Source organism: Ammospiza nelsoni, chromosome 14 (genome assembly GCF_027579445.1).
Source record: "Ammospiza nelsoni isolate bAmmNel1 chromosome 14, bAmmNel1.pri, whole genome shotgun sequence".
Taxonomy (NCBI): domain Eukaryota; kingdom Metazoa; phylum Chordata; class Aves; order Passeriformes; family Passerellidae; genus Ammospiza; species Ammospiza nelsoni.
The window spans coordinates 10,788,705-10,805,459 of NC_080646.1; the positions used below are offsets into that span (position 1 = coordinate 10,788,705).

Here is a 16,755-nt window from a genome sequence, read left to right on the forward strand (position 1 = left end):
GCTATTCCTGAAATGGGTCTTTCAGACTGCACTTTTTTAGGAACTAGGTTGCTATAGGGTAATTTTTTTCTCCCTTCTCTGAGGAAATAACAAAGCTGAGGTAGGTTTTGTTGCTCTGTAACTTGCTTCAGCTTTACAAGTGAATTTTGAGCAAGCATCTATGAGAAGCCTGTTCTAAAATTACTGTTTCCTAGCTAAATCCCAACCCATAGAGCTGCTGAGCCTTAGGCACACATGAGATTTGAAGCAAAGCTCTTCCTCTGTCTCTTAGGCTTAAAAGAAGAATTCCATGATGTTCTCTTATTCCCTTAGTATGAGCATTAGCATTGTTTTTCTCTGAGCCCCTGGCCACTAAAAATGGGAAAATACAGTTCTGCAAAAGCACTGTTGACAGCAGTGCAGCTTCTTGAGCATTGTCAAGCCATATCAGCTCTGATGGTGCCAGGTGTTTGCAAAGCAAATCCTACAAGGCGTGGGGAACCCATGAACCTTTTTTGATGGACAATAACTTCAGCCACAGAGCTAGGATGTGTGAGGCCAGGTCTGTACCTATGTCCTTGCATTGTTCCTACACATGAAATTCTCTATGGAAATGCTACATTAATCTGGTCTAAGAGGAGTGAAAAGGGAGGTACTGAGCTGACTTACTGTATAATGCCCACATAGTTCTCAACTTGAGTGGCAGGTGCACTTCTCCAGTCCTTCTTAAATCCAATCACCAGGGTGTTTGGTTTCATTCTACCCAAGCCTGAGGCCTGCCAATATTAAAACTGCTTGAGAGAGGTGCACATACATGCTTTTACTGTAAATGAAAAGTAATGGCAAAAGATAACTGAAATAATGTTCTGGAGACACACCTAGATTGCATTTCATAAATGCCCTTCATGCTCATACCCATGCAAAAAGATTAGCTTTAAATCATTCCAATTATAAATTATTTTAGATGACAGAAGTGTAGTTTTGCTAAATTAGCATTCATTTGCATTTCTACTGACATGCTCTCATTAAAATGGTTCAATAACTTGGAATCAAGAGGGAGTTCAAGAACTGTGTGTATGTTCATTCTGATACAATGTCACAAAGCTTTAATCATCTTTGGAATACTCAGTAGATCAAGTGAGTCTGTAGTCTTTTAAAACATCTCAGATACACAGAGAAAGGATGGGCTCCTAAGAATATTTTTTTGCCTTGAATTTGGAAACTGTTGCTGTTTCATTTGCTGTGTTCTTTTCAAAAAGTGATCCAAAATCAGCTGAGCATGCTTTGTAGATAAAATTATGGTTCATAAATAGGAAGAAGAAATGGTTTGGCAAGATATTAGTTTGCCTTCAAAACTGGTTCTGGATGCTAAAACCTGGACAAGTAAGGAAAGTCAGATGTAGATTCAGCTAACCTAGTGTTTATAGAAACCTAAATATTCAGTGTATTGGGAACCTCTAGGTGGAGACACAAAACGCCAGCTTGTAAAATTGTTACACTTGCCAACTTTTGACTACTAGCAAACAGAAAATAGGTAAAAACTCTTGGAACCTTGGTGGGTTTTTTGAGTAGCACTGTTTATGTTGAAATCAGCAATTGTTGCTGATGTCTTTAGGTTGCAATAATGATGATATGGTTATCCTTCTGTTTGCTGGAAGAGAATTACTTGGGGTCCAGTAGTTGACTTTGTCAATAGTGCTTATGTAGTAATGGAAAGGAAGAGATCATCAGACTGTAGCAGTTCTCAAAAACATCACAAAGATCTCCTACTGAGACAATGTATAAGCCCAAGATGAAGTGTCTTTGTGAGGCTTTTACAGAACAAAGAGATCTTTATTAATAGCATTTCATCTCGCTCAATTGTCCTGTCCATTCAGCAAGTGTACAAAGAGCCCTGGTAGGACACCAGTGGGTGACTTACCCAGAGTATTTTAGTTGGCTCCCTACTGTCTCACTTGGCACTGTTGTTTTTTCAGCAGTCTATTTTGTGAAAATGATATGAATTTGTTCTATATTTTGCCTCAGTACCTACGTGTTTAAATATTCATATATATGAGAGAGGAAAGGAGATGGGAAAAATGAAAACAGTGTCTCTGTGCCTTCATTATGGCCATTTTAAATAGACTGTTGGAAATTATCTCCTGCATTCTTAGGGTAATAGAAAAATATTGCAGACTTTCATTTAAATGACCTTCTTGCTATTTGCAGAAAATATGCCAAACATTCTCAGATATTCAATATGCTGTGTAATACCAAACAATAGAATTGATTTGAAGTGTATCAAGTGTCAGCTGCATAGACATTGATATGTTGCCCTGTAGATGCTTCTCTTTTTTCATAATAGTGTCTCATTCATTTAGGAGAGAATCAGTATGCCTTGTCTCATAATTCCATAGCCCAGAACTAGATCTTGATGAAATAATCTGTGATAGAATATACATGTACCCCCTTTCTGTCTATAACATTACCCATATATATGTAGAGCTTCTTCACAAGTGAATAGTAATGTCTCACATAAAGGGATGCTTTGATGTACGCTCTCCTGTGTGTTCTGTAAACAAAAAGCTTACTTGAAGTAGACTTTTGACTCCATCTCTGAAGCTGTCAGCTGCCACTGCTGCATAAAAGGCTTTTCTTTTGTTCTTTGTGAGCCAGGCCTGCTTTTTTTCCATGCCACTGTTCATCTCCTTAACACACAGCTTGCGTGGGCCCTGCATGATACAGTAAAATATTATTATGAAGGCTTTGTATTGTACATCACACAGTGATTTTGAAGGAGTTACCTAGCCTGCTGTGGGAGCAAATGGAGAGAGTCAGAAAAATACCTTTCCAGAAAGGGTCCACAGAGATTCAGCCCTTTGAAAATATCTGGGCTGCAAAAATTATTCACATTCTGTTTGAGAGGGCTGAAGCTGTCAATGCTACTTAAATGCAGTCATTCTGACAGAAGGAAGGAGTGCTATGGATTGTAACATCTTAAAAAAACATCTAAGGTATGATAAAGCAGCTCAGAGTGAATAAAGTCCCTCCCTGGCTTGACTCTATAAAAGAGTCTCAGCAGATCTAAATATACATGGTGAAGTTCCTGTCTACTGACATAAGAGAAAAGAGTTGATGCAATGCAGTTAAAGATGCAAATGCCTTTGTTGCCAGTTTTCTTTCTGTGGTCATCTGGTAATTGAATGGGAAAAAATCCATGTGCATATCCAAGTCATGAAACATCAATATAACTTAAGAAGGATTTGATCCTGGATGTATGAAGAGCTGGGAATAATAATTTGAACAATAAGCCTGACGTTTCATTGTGAGTGAGGAGGGGAAACAAACAAGTTTTGCCCTTCTTCCCTGTCTCTCAGAGGAAAGCACCTGCAGGTGGTTTTGTAACTGGCTTGCACAATGTGTTTCTGCTGGCCCAGGGGCCTGTCTGTGACCTCCCCTGCTCCTCCTTTGCACTTGTGGAATGTTTGTGCAATTGTACAGGGAGTCCAGTGAATTTGCAGACTGAGGACCAACCCTGAAAAAGTATTTTACATGAAGGCAGGGAGTAAAAGCAGAAAAAGTCCCTTTTCCTAAAGTGCAGACTGTTCAAGCCAACATGTAGCCATAACCTCAGAGACAAGTAATCTTGAAATCATCTTTATGTTCTGTTGTGATCTTTATTTTATCCATTTCTGAGCTATGTATCAACAAGTTCCTGGAAAGTTTCTTGCTGCCTTTTGGAAGAAAAGAATGGAAGATGTTCTCTGTGGCATGGTATTTCAAAACTTTATGCATTGCTAACAGCATGTCAGCTTTTGAGGCAGAATGTGCTGGGTGTTACATTTATGGCTGAATAGTCTCACTGCATTTGTTGTGATATTTATTGCAGGCTGCTCTTCAATGTGATTGTGAATTTTATCGTCTGGTTTTTACCACAATTTTGCAATTCATAGAGGTTCATTTTGTCACACTTTTATTACCCAGGAAATTAAATTTCACTTAAGTTGCTGAAGAAATAATTAGAAAGCCCCCCTAAACAATTACAAAGCTTATACTAATGAAATGGTCTTTGGAGTTTTTTGTATTGACAGGAATGAAATCTCAGTTCTCCATAGAAAGTATTAATATTGGAAAAACGTGCCTAATAATTCAGAAAACTTGCTGAAACTTAACTTTAGGAAGCTGCATAATCTCAGGGTCTTGTTGGGATTGGTTCTGTGCTTAGTGAATTCAGTGGGAAATGGAACAATAATTATAGTAGGGAAGAATTAGGACCATTCATTCTTTATAGATCCATTTGATTTGGGAAGAGTCACATGTGGATCTTCTGTACTCTGTTTCTGCAGTGTGGCAGCTTCAAATGAATTATTCCTTTACTGCTATAGAGGAATACATTATCTTAGCTGGACTGATTCTATTATCTAAATTCTGTAGCCTCATTTAGTGCCACGAGCTGTTCTGGTTTTTTTTCCTCTCTCTCAAAATTAAAAGGGCAATGTAATATTTAAAATACATTTTCTCCCTACACTACAAATCTATCTATTTTTGTTCTGTCCTGATGAGAGACTAGATCTTCATCCTCCAAGATGCATCATTTGCTGTGTATTTATATCTAGAAATACACTTTGCTCCTCTCTTTAGATCTCAGAAGAGCATGTTTATCCTCAAAATCAGCATTGTAACAGTTTTGGAGGAACCACTGCAAAGAGAGCTGAATTACTTGCCAATCCCCACCTCTGCAAATCAGTGACAAAGCTGAAAATAGAACCTGGGTAATTTGACTCTCACGCAATAACCCTTCAGGTTTTCTGTGGATTGGGGGTTTTCTGTTTTCTAAGCCTAAAATCTTTCCTTGTAATGTTTTGTTTTTATTTTTTTTTCATTCAAACCAATTTTTGTTCACCTACTGTGAACTTTGAAATGCATCTCAGTGAGGCATTTACCAGCAGGCTTTGTATCAGCTGATAGCTTTCGTGTCACGAATTATGACGAAATTGATTCTCAGTGCAGATCTCTTTGGTGCTGTGCACAGCTGCCGGTCAGCCCCAGTGGGAGCTCTGTGTGCTGGGTGACAGTGGGATGTGGAACAGAGCCCTGCAGCCCCACTGGTGCTGGGGGTGCAATGGGGGCAGTTCCCTTACCGTGTACACCTCACAGCAGATACACAGCCCGTTGTTCTTCGTGAAGGCGTGGGTGATGTCCAGCAGAGCAGGCCTGACCATAGGAGCTCCTGTTAATGCTAAGCACTGGGGTCTGGTGGGGAAAAAAGAGGTTGTGTATAATTGGCTGTGTACAGATTCAGGACAAGCCATTCTACCATTCAGTAGAAATCTTACCTGAAGTTTTTAACGTGGTCCTCCACTGTCGTTAAAGCCAGAGCGCTGTCTAAGGCATTAACAAAGTACAGAGCCTGGGTAGAGGAGCCCCAGTTAACTTCTGCATATGATAAAGATAAATAATGCACATTAAGCCACAGGCTTCTCCTTACATTCTGTCGCAAAGATGAGCAATGGTGCTCTCTATGAAGAGCAGAGTATATTCTCTTGTACTTCATAGATACAGATCTGTTCTTTGTGCTTCATAATAGAAGGGATTGGTTTTGCTTGTGTGATGCAGAAAACCCCGTGCAAGTAAATAGTTTCATTCTTTATGTAAATGTTGTAGGGAATGTTCTTTCCATGTTTAAAAACTATTTCCTTATTTGTTACATTAACTTTGTGTCCTTCTCCCATTAGAAAATGGACAGCCCCGAGTCATGTGTGTGGTGGGGAATACCAGGAGGTGCAAATGAAACCAGTAGGAAGGAACATTGCTGGTGCCAGTTTGCTCTGTTCTACTGTATAGGCCAAAAATTGGTCTCCAAAGCCCATTTTGGCATATACATCTTTTCTCATTATTGTGCAGCTGTTTGGTCAGTGCAGACATATAAGAAATGTCTTTCTATACTTTGAGATCTACATGAATGCAGATCAAGTCCTGGTATGCCAAGATACAAAGCAATATTAAGTGCAACTAAGTGGAGGTTTGTGTAAAGTCGCCTTTTCTGAGGAATATTAGTTTTTTCTGAACCCTCCAGTTGCTGAACAAAAGTCACTCTCTTAGCAGGAGGCAGGGCTTTTGTACAGCAGCTTCAGTGAATTTAACCAAGCTTTAATGTGCTGCTTTGCATTAGGGACCCTGGCAATATCCAAGAAAAGAGTAGAAATCCTGGAATGTTTTTGACAACAGACTGCAGATGGGTGTGCTTTCCTGCAGCTGAAGATACATTTACAGGAGAGAAGCACAGACCATCCCAGTGGGTGTGAGAGAGCACAGATAGGGAGGACAGGCAACAGCAAGAGAAACAATATCACAGTTTCAGACCAGGTGTTGCTGTCCCAAGATAACTCCAATAAAAGTACATCTGTTGCTGGGAACTGAGCTTCTTTTATTTGTTGGTTTTGTTTTATGTTTTCTGCTGCAGAAGTAATTCAGGTGGTTAGCACCTAAATCTGGACCTGTGTTAGTTTTGTCCTGGATATGAATAGCCAGACTCTGGCTTGTACAGGACACAGGTTTTTGAGGACAGCTCCTGTGATTTGCTGAGCTACAAAGTTTTTTTCCAGCAGTAAAGTGGGCCCATCTGTCTTGATTTATGGGGGAATTGTAGGGAGGTGCTTATGGGGGAATTGTAGGGAGGTGCTGGAGGATGATCAGTTCATAAGTAATTCAGCTTGCATTTTTGTTGTATAATGGGCAGCGCGTTTACATTTTGAGTGAGGACCCTGCATGAGTCAGCATAAGAGCACTGCAAAATTCAGGTAAGGTTTTGTGTGTGGGTGGAAAAAAAATTATGAGTGCTACTCAAGTAAAAGCCCAAATGTCATAAAGATGTGGTGGGAATAAACCAGTCTGCTGGAATGTTTACAGAAAACCCTGAACCACACTTGAGCTGCTTGTTAAACAGGCAGTCACCAGACTATCAACTTAATCTGTATTACAAGGGGTTTAATGGGATGCTTCAGACTTCCCTCTAAATAAAGATAGCACAGAAAAATAATTTCTATTCTGTTAGCAGAATTGATTCCTTTAAAATTCAGTCTAACAGCACAACATGTATATGTAATAATAGTGGGGTTTGGCCTTACCTGGCTTCTTGTATGTTACATAAATATATAGGAAGAGCTCAATGGCATAAGTGATGAGAGCTGCCCACCAGTTGATGACAAACATCACCCCACAGCACAGCAGGGCTCCAAAAAGTGACACCCACATGTTATAATATCTGAATGCAGGTCTCCAACCTGTTTAAAGAGAATTGAGGAAATTGGAAGAGCACAAAATATATTGATAAAATGATGATCCATGATTTTTGTGGATAAAATCCCATGTATAGTTTGTTTCAGGCTCTGTCAGAAGTAGCTATTCTATTTATATGTATTTGCAAAAATAAAGTTTATTGGTTCAGAATATTTTAGGACATCAGGAGATTACCTGTAACTCCAGGTAACTGATGATTGTATACTTTTGATGCTTATACACAGAAGTTATTATCACTAGCTAAACACTTGCTGAGAGGAGTGTTTATCCCAATACTGTAAATGCACCTGTCTTAAACTTGGAAATTGCCTGGCCTTGTGGCAGAAAAATAAAATCATCTGCAATTGACTTTAAAAAGATATTATTCCTGCTGCTTTCAGCTGCAGTACTGATTCCATCCCCTGCTACCAATTAAAATGATGAGGCAAGCACTGAGCCTTCATGGTTTGCAGGTCTCTGCCAGGTGTTCCACAGAGCAGACTTTGGAGAGGGAGAAAACACAGAAGATACAAGAGGCTGAGCAACTCCATCTTGGATCATCTTTATAATGAGGGAATAGGAAGGACCTGCTGGGAAGAAATTGTCTGTCCCACAGCCTTGCAATTATTGTAATCTATCATTGTGAATTGGCAGAAATTAACTGGAGGAAATGAGAAGAAAATGGCTGCAGTTCTGTGTGAAATGTTAAGTAGTGGCAGAGCAGAGTCAGATGTAGGCAGATGAAATCTGTAGAGGTAATTGTCGCTCAGCACCAAGGCCACATGGAGCAGATCTGCATTTGTTCAGCTGTGCAGGTAATTAGCAGAAGTGCTCATCTTTTCTGCCCTCTAAACAAATGGCACTCTGCAGATCTATAGGAAGGAAGTTGATGCAGGCATTTATGTCACTACTGCAGTTTCTTCACACTGGAAATCAAAAATGTATTCCTTGCTCCTTGAGTTGAATAACTAATTCATAAAGCAGGAAATTGTCTTTCCTGTGTGCCAAACCAGTGTTGCTCAGCTGATTGACTTTATTCCTGAAGGTGTCACTCCTTCCTTCATGAGATGGTGAGAATCATTCTGCTGTGGCAATGCACAAGTCTGACAGCCAGAATGTTCCTTTGCTGCAAAGGTAGAGGGAGGATCTCTAGTCACCCCTGAACAGGACCTCATTGTGCTTCACAATTGTGCTTTACAATTCTGCTTGTAGGCACTGCAGAGCTGTGCTGGTGCTGTTTGATGGACCTGCTCTTGCTCTGCATGTTCCCCTCCAGGCAGCATCACTTGTAGCACTGTTACTGTGCTTAGGAATCTCCCTGAACGTTTTGCTGTAGGTTTGGAGAAGGGAGTGATGATTCCCCACTGTACCTTGCAGCTTCATCGGCCAGAGTTGGCATCAGCTTTTACCCACACATTTTTTAATAGTAAGGGGAAAAAAAAAACCACTCGGAGCAGAAATTTTTTCTTCAGTGGGATGCACCTTTCTCATTCTCTATGACTGTAGGTGTTATAAGGACTTAGAGCCATTATTTTTATGTTTTGGAGATAAATAAAACATCATATTCAGTAAGGCATCAGGTCACATAACTTAGATACTTTACACATACTGCAGTTTTCTCTGACATACAGTCTAAACCTTTCAGAGATCAGACTATAAAGCCCATATTTAAATCACTGCTGAATGCAGACTCACCTGGAGATTTTGCATATGAGGCATGAAAGCAGGAGAAATTAATCAAAGCATATGAAGCCAGGAAGAAATTGGAGATGATGGGAGCAATGGTATTCAGTTCAGCTGCAAGACACATACACAAGTCAGACAGAGGACCAGTTTCCTGGGCTGCTGGCTAGCTGTTTCCTAATGATGCATTAAATCTGAACATTGTCTGCATTTATCATTCAGGAAGAGCTTGGGTATTTTTGTGTATTACTAATTTAAGGCCCCCTTGATCTACCTTCATTCATATGAATTATGTCTGCTAATCCTGATTTTAATAACATTATGTGCTATGCAGAGTTATACTTGATACTGTGATTCAGCATACTGTCTCTTAATGATGTAGATCTCATGTAAAGTTCAGAATTTTAAATACACAATTGACAGGATGGATTCATTTAAAAAAATACTTGTAATTACAACTTCAGTGGGAATCTGAATTCCGTACTAGACATCCTATTTACTTAGCACAAGACAGTTTGAATTTCAAATCTTAGAAAAACTGATAACAATCCCTGCACCCCTAAATGTAGTAGCTGGGATTTTGTTTCATCAGTCCTGGTAAACTGGGATTTGCTTTGGAACTGACTGTGGGAAAGGCTTGGGCAGAATAGGCTTCTTAAGTATTACCTCAGAGCTATGTGCAATATAAACTGGAAAACCATTTTCAAAGATTGTGACTTTGCCAGTTCTGAGCACTGCCCTCTTCCAGCAGAGTGAACAGGAATTGCAGCTACTCCACACTTGGAGAATGAGGCTGTGGTGGTGGAGGTAAGTCTCTGGAATCCCTGCTGCTTTCTTTTTGCCTTCATTAGGAATAGTGGGACTGCTACCAGGACTTGGGGTGTGCTTATGCCAGAGCTTACCCGACTGGAAATTTTCCAAACTGCAGCTACTGATTGTATTATAGTGCGAGTTTGTGTCATTTCAGAGCATGACACTGTAGCAGCTGTGTAACATGATACAAACCAATCAGAATGAAGGCCATGGCGATGGCAAAGGTGAGGACATATCCCCTGATAGGCTCGTTGTTTTTTCCGTATCCTTTGGCAAAGAATTCTAGCCCTTTGTAGACGTTGTCCTTGCAAAGAGCCTGGTAAGAAAAATCAGCACATAACTATTAAGGAGCACTTTCTTGCACCAGAATCACTGTCTGTGAGTGGCAGCTTTCCAGGCTTTTGCTAAACAAAAGTTAAATCTCAGTGCTTCAAGTTCATCAACTGCTGTGGCATATGAACATTTAAATAAGGTGATAAGACAATGTGCTACTATGCTATTATATCATAGGAAATAGAATCACAGGCATTTAATGCTTATTCAGTGCTTCAAATGAAAAGGTAATTAAATAGCTAAATAGAGTCTAAATTGTGGGAAGTTGAAGCATAAATCAGTGGCTTGATGTAATTTGTACAGCTTATCTCTCCCATGCCCTCTGCTCCCAGTCTGTCCTCATTGCTGCTGGCCAGACAGCTTCTGGACAGCCTGTTAAGGGCACACCTGACAGCACCTGAATCTTATGGACCTGAGGGCTCCTGCTGCTCCTGTGCTTACAGGGCAGCTTTTTGTAACAAGACAGAAGTGGTCCTGAAAGTACTCTTGAAGCTATTTATGACAGGCACATGAGTATCCCCTGCATCCTGCAGCAAAGCTGAGCTCTGACCAAAGGAACATTATCTCCCTTGTACGATGATAAGACTTGTCTTTTTCTGCTGAAAACCATTCTACATATTGTTTTCCCTGCCCCTGCCACATGTGTCAATGCTGCTTAAATATACATTACATTTGGCACACAGAGTTCAACTTTGTCTCTGAAGTAAAACCAAGTATAAGGAAATGGATGTTTTAATTTTACCTGGAAAACTTTGGGTGCGCTGACAAGAGATGCTAGAGCTGATGACAGAGTAGCTGAGAAGATGCCAGCTGTGATGAGAGGACCAAAGCCAGACACCATGCTCATCACCTTTAGGAAAAAAAATGAAGGTAAAAAGAACAAGCTTGCATTTGGATGCACTTTTTAATGACAAATCCATTCGAGTGCTCTATGTGTCTCTACTTTTCATTGTTCTAAATTTAATCTGCCACAAACTGTACTATTATTTTGGGTTTAGTTAAAAGCAATGGAGGCAAAGCCAAATTCTTATTCAAATATGCAGCTGTCTGCTGGGGCAGATGAGTACTCTGAGATTTCCTCACTGCCTTTACTCACTGATTGCTGTAAGTAACAGTCTCTACTTGATGAGTAAATAGTCAGCTTGTAGCAGACAAGAAAATGGAAATGGCAGGAAGAAGCCCCAATGTATGAAATGTGGTTGGAGGCACTTTATTTTATGTGGTTTTTTTTTTCCCTTGATTATTTAATATGGCTGAAAATGAGAGAAAATGCCTGATGGAGCTGCAGTGCTGCAAACAGTAATGATGGTCACTGTCAGGCCTCCCTCAGCCCTCCCAGGAGTGCTGGGCTGGCCTACTGAAGGGAAAAGATTGTTGAGAGGCACCAGACAAGGAAACTAAAAGATAGATGGATGTGATTGGTGGTATGTGGGCAGTACTTCAGAGAAGAAACCAGTGCATCCTTAAGATTTGTCAGATGCAGTCATAACATTTTATGGCTCTAGTCTGGCAGGGGTAAATGCAAGAAGTGAAAATTTGTCTGGCTGTAGGGAGGTTACTGATTTTAAGGAGTGCCCTGAGTGTGGGCAGCTGAACTGAGGTGGGAGTAAGGATGGTAAATGATCAAGGAAGGAAAGGAAAGTAGTCTATGAAAGGGACAGCAAATCCCTTTCAAGGTGGTTCCCCAGCCCTGTCATTCAGCAGAGCCAGCTGGGAAGAAAGCGAGTGACTTTAAAAGGTACAAATGACTCGTTGAAAAGCCTGTGCAGGTGGGGGGTGAATTCCTCTCACTGGCCATGAAGCACAGGGGCTGAACAGAGATCTGGGACCTGTGGCTGTCAGGCTGCAGAACTGCTTTACTTTGATGCTTAGCCTAAGCTTTATTTTGAAGAATAAAAATGGCAGACAGTTTCTGGCCTAGGAGAAAGACTCCATTACTTCTCACTTGATTTTTTGCTCTACTGTTGGATACTTTTTTAAAAGAAGTCAGAACTCTGGTTTTTGTGCTGTGACACAACCCTTTAACTGTGACCACAGCACCCCTGAGGTAAAATCACATCCATGTGTCAAGAGCAGTGAGGTGAATTCCTCATCTAACAGGACTTCCTGAGATCTCTGTTAAGCCTGGGCTTTCAGTTTGAAGCTGTTATAACATATACTGCTGCGTGGTACTTGTTAAAAGAGGAGATAAAGGCCTTACCAGGGTGGTAGGAAGGCTAGTGATGGGCAGTGTGAAGGTGAACATGCAATGCAGGGGATTTTTGTCTTTCATCATTCCTATAGTTTACTTTTTTAGATAAAAGTGGTTGTCCTGTTGTAGTTGTCTGCAGACAACAGCTTTGCATGTTTGTACTTATGTATTCATGTACTGCTTATTATGCTAATATATGCATATAGGCTAATCCATATTATCACTAAAACCTGAAAATTATTCATCAGCCCATAATCACATGGCTGACTTGCACATCTGGAAAAATCATAGCCTAGGCCACAGGCAGATGATCCATTGCAGCTCATTCCAGGCACAATTGTATCATTGACGTTCCCAGTAGCATCTCTTACAACACAGGAAGCTGTGGAAAAAATGATATATTGTTATTTTGCTTCACTGTGACATTGAAGGAATGTTCTTGCCACACTTTGACTCCTAAACTGCACACTTGTTGTACAGGTGCTGCCTTAGATTCATCCCAAAGAGCAACATTTTGTGCTGGGCAGGGATTTTTTTGTATGCTTGTAATGAGAATTTAACTGCATAATCCTCCAACACATTTCATAGCTCTCAGTACAGGCCTCCTTTTCACTCATGCCCATTTTGTTACCTCACAGCCCCTACTGTAGAACATGTAGTTGTATGGTTCCTTTGAGACTGGCAGCTGATTTCTGTCTTTGACATATAATGTACAAAATGTGTGTGTTACCCTGTTCCTGTGATTCTCATGAATGTTCAGTAAGAAGACAAGCAGAAGCCATGTGAAATTTCAATGTGAACCAGGAACAGATCAGCAGATTGATCAGAGGTTCCTTTGATCTTTATTATGCTCATGGTTGCTATATGCTGGTGGTCTTTGTCACTTATGCAAAAATAACCATACAAGTTACCTGAAGGTCCAGCTGCCACATGGGCACTTTTGTTTCCACTGATTGCTGCCTTTTAAAAAACCGTTGTTGTGACATACAGTAAAATCAAAACTACTGTCTCTCTAAAAAATAAATCCATGGCATGCAAAAGCAGTGAGGCTAATCATTCACTTGCATGCCAAATTTCAAACTTAACTATACAAGTGAAGCAGAGGTTCTGTACTTACCTGCACATATTGCAACAGCAATGTAAACAATTGCAGTGATCAGAATGGCCAGCATTGTTCCCTGGGGTATGGCACTTTGTGGGTCCTTAAACAAAGCAGTGACACAAGAAACACTGAGTTGTGTGCTGCAGCCTGATTGCATTTGCATGCTGGGAGTTCTGCCACTCTGTGGTGTGAAAATACCCCAGAGAGCAGGTTTTTATCACTCTGACCTGAGCCACACTTCTGGTCCCAGCACAGCAGAGCTCCTGTGGGGCAGCACTCCTACCATGCACACAGGAAGGATATTCTGCAGGAGCAGAGCTCACATTTATAGCAACAGAAGTGTCCTGAGGTCTGCATTTCTTGAACTCCAAACTCTTCACATTGCAATTGGCTTTATCTTAATGTTTGATGATGTAGTGGGTAAATAGTTACTGAACCATCAGACCCTTGTGGATGACAAGATGGGACCATTTTTGGTTAATTGGTAAGATAGATGGAGTCACCCTGTACAGAACACAGTACTTCTGTGCTTTGTAACCAGGAATTGTTAGTTGGGTCTTCAAAACAGCTACTTTCTTTCACTGTATTGACTTAATTTAGATAATTTAATGAGCCTGGGTTATAATGCTTACAGACTGGCTCACAACAGCATCAGCCTTGATAATGCAACTGTAAGTAAGAGTCCAAAGATCTGCACTGTACATTTTAAAGGGATTTTTAATGCTAGATAACCTTACAATTTAGGGTGTTTGTTTATGCTAGGAAGAATTTTTTATTAATTTTCTCCTTAAGTTGGTTTAGCATGGTGTTTTTAAATCCAAGATTTGTTGAATGCATTTGAAGTCACAGACTCTTTTTAACTATGCTTGTTGCAGGGTGAAAAACCAACATGCAAATTTGGAGTTTATTGTGAGGCATCCATGAATTACCTAACTGGATTAGTAATTAATATAATTTTTAAATAAGGTAAGAATTTATTGAGGGGGAAAATATTTGTGGAGTCACTTCTGCTGCATAAGAGCCTTTGCCCTCAGAGCATGGTGATTTTATGCAGTTCTGATGTGCATGTTTTAGGTAATTGTTTTTGTGGAATCTTGTGGTTGTCGTAAACTCTGCAACATTACATGTTAAGGTTAAAGGTTCTTACAACTTAACAACTTTTATGTTTTCATAATTTAACCCCATATTTACTATGATGTTAGAACTTTAGGGGCTAAGGCCCACTGAAGTCAGTAGGAAGTCACTAGGAAGCTGTCCCTATAAGGAGGCTCTGGAGTAGGACATAACTTGAGTGTGTAGCGGCTGCAGGAGCACGGACAAAGGTGCTTGCAGCAAATTCTAAAGAAAGTTTGATTGGTAAATTTTACACTTTTAAACACTCCTTAGCTTGTATTTTAGATTCTGGAGTGGCTGGTTAATTTAATCAGACTTGTCTGATGCATCTAAGCATGCTCAGTGGGGAATCTGCTGCCTGGAGGACTTGGTTACAGGAGTCCACTTATTGTGAGACTGAAACGGCTGCAGAGATCCAGTGGGAGAACTGCTTCCCTAAGTCTGCTCAGACTGTTTCAAACAGCTGATGAAAGAAGTGCTGCTGCTTTGGGAGTCTGCCATGCAGACAGAGCACCATATATGGCAAAAGAATTATTTTTGTTTGATAAAAGGATGAAGATTGTGTGAGGCTGGTGCAGTCTCACTGGGCAGAAGTACAATGGTTTTTGCTTTTTTAATTAAAAATGGAATCTCATTGACGCTATCAGTGGCTCAGGTTCTATGTATTTTCTCTGTGCTTGGCTTGAAAAGCAGTCCTCTGAAAACAAAGGAGCTGAGGCATGCAGCTCAGGGTGAGGAAAGGAAAGAGAATGGGCTCTCAGGGGTGGTAAGATCTGGTGAACTTGTGACTGCTGTACCAGTACAGAAATAGAAAAGCTTTGGTTGAATTCTTTAAGGTTTGCAAGGCAATGGATTTATAGGATAAGGCCAAATAACTTCATTTGACATGCTGGGGTTATCAAGCTGTCAGATGCAGCAGAGTCTTGTTGGTGACTTTTTTCCCTTTATTTATTTTGGTTGTTTTCTGAGTGTTTTTGTCATGAAAACTAGAGAGCACTCAAAACTAAATTCCTGTCTCTAATTTACCTGTATGTTTAAATACTAGAAATTCCATCTCCTATAACTGGTAAACTGCAAGAGGAGAATGGGGAACTGACAGATTGGCCACAGCAAGACAACTGGGCACCCTTGGACCTCCTTTACCTTTCTCTTCAGACTATTTTTGGTCACAGCTGCATCTTGCAGCTTTTCCTTTTGTCCCATTCCCAAGTCAGTATTGCTGCTCATTCTTGCTTTCTTTAAATGCTCTGTTTGCTCTGCCCTTGCTATGACCCTGAATATGAAAAGCTGGTCTCCACTGATTCTTGTGAGTACAAACATGAGCTTTCTAGGGATGCTTTTTGGGCTGATGTTTACAGAAGATGAGCTCCAAGAGATACACATGTAATTTCTCTTATAGCATATGCTGCTAATGAACCATTAATGATATATTATTACAGGTTATTGAAACATGTTTTTAAATTATATAGCAACCCAAATCTAGCTACAGTAATTTCTTGAAATACCCATAATGCATTACAAGAGAATTTGTGAATTGATGTTTTAAAATAATAAAGCGGGTACTTAAAAGAGAGAGCTTAATTTGGAAAGCAAAGACATGATTTAAAACTGAATAGAGTGTTGATTCATGATCGGTTTTCTTGTTATTTTTCCAACCTGTGGCTAGTATGATGAAGTTCATGAAATACATACTTTCAGATCTCCTGAGATATTGGCTCCTGCAAGAATGCCAGTGGCAGCTGGGAAAAATATGGCAAACACCGAAAAAAATCCTTCTCCACTTCTGAAATCTGGTCCAAAGTTTTCTGCAAATATTGATGCTGCAAATATAATGAGAATGAAATATAACGACAGGATTTGATTCCAAAGTTACTTAATGGAGGAGCTAAGTAAGTCAGTCCTTCACATCTGGACAACTGGGTTTGAATCTCTCACATCACATCACAAGCAAAGGGAATTTGATTTCCTTAGTCTGCTTGTCAGAAGGGATGTGCTTGTCTGTGTCTCAGAGCTACAGATCCATGCTGAAGTGACACAAGTGTCACTGCACCACTTGCTCTTAGCTCTGTGTTAAAGTTTGTCTGTGCTCTACTGCTGTATAAATGACTCAAGCTGCATCTTACTGTGCTGTCAGCTGCAGCAGCAGAGACAGACTGAAAATTAGAGATGAAATCCATTCTCTTTGTTCGCAAGCTCACTTAAACTTGGGCAGAAGATTCTGATCTTGTGACATTTTTCAGTGGAATCCTTAGCTTACTATTAAGTCAAAAGAATGCAAACATAA

The 16,755-nt window shown here is 40.2% G+C and overlaps 1 protein-coding gene across 4 annotated transcripts in view; it reads right to left on the reverse strand.

Annotated features, from left to right (window-relative positions):
• SLC12A1 (solute carrier family 12 member 1) overlaps nucleotides 1–16,755 on the reverse strand; it is a 44,196-nt gene that overhangs the window by 12,897 nt on the left and 14,544 nt on the right. For 3 of the 4 annotated variants that reach the window (XM_059481997.1, XM_059481996.1, XM_059481995.1), the window contains 11 exons: nucleotides 16,164–16,291; nucleotides 13,374–13,458; nucleotides 12,487–12,638; nucleotides 10,808–10,915; nucleotides 9,925–10,048; nucleotides 8,932–9,033; nucleotides 7,086–7,241; nucleotides 5,295–5,394; nucleotides 5,100–5,211; nucleotides 2,550–2,690; nucleotides 649–755 (listed from right to left, as the gene is read on the reverse strand). In XM_059481997.1, coding sequence (XP_059337980.1) covers nucleotides 649–755; nucleotides 2,550–2,690; nucleotides 5,100–5,211; nucleotides 5,295–5,394; nucleotides 7,086–7,241; nucleotides 8,932–9,033; nucleotides 9,925–10,048; nucleotides 10,808–10,915; nucleotides 12,487–12,638; nucleotides 13,374–13,458; nucleotides 16,164–16,291 — 1,315 coding nt within the window. The remainder of the gene's footprint in view (nucleotides 1–648; nucleotides 756–2,549; nucleotides 2,691–5,099; nucleotides 5,212–5,294; nucleotides 5,395–7,085; nucleotides 7,242–8,931; nucleotides 9,034–9,924; nucleotides 10,049–10,807; nucleotides 10,916–12,486; nucleotides 12,639–13,373; nucleotides 13,459–16,163; nucleotides 16,292–16,755) is intronic. The other variant, XM_059481998.1, reaches the window with a different exon arrangement.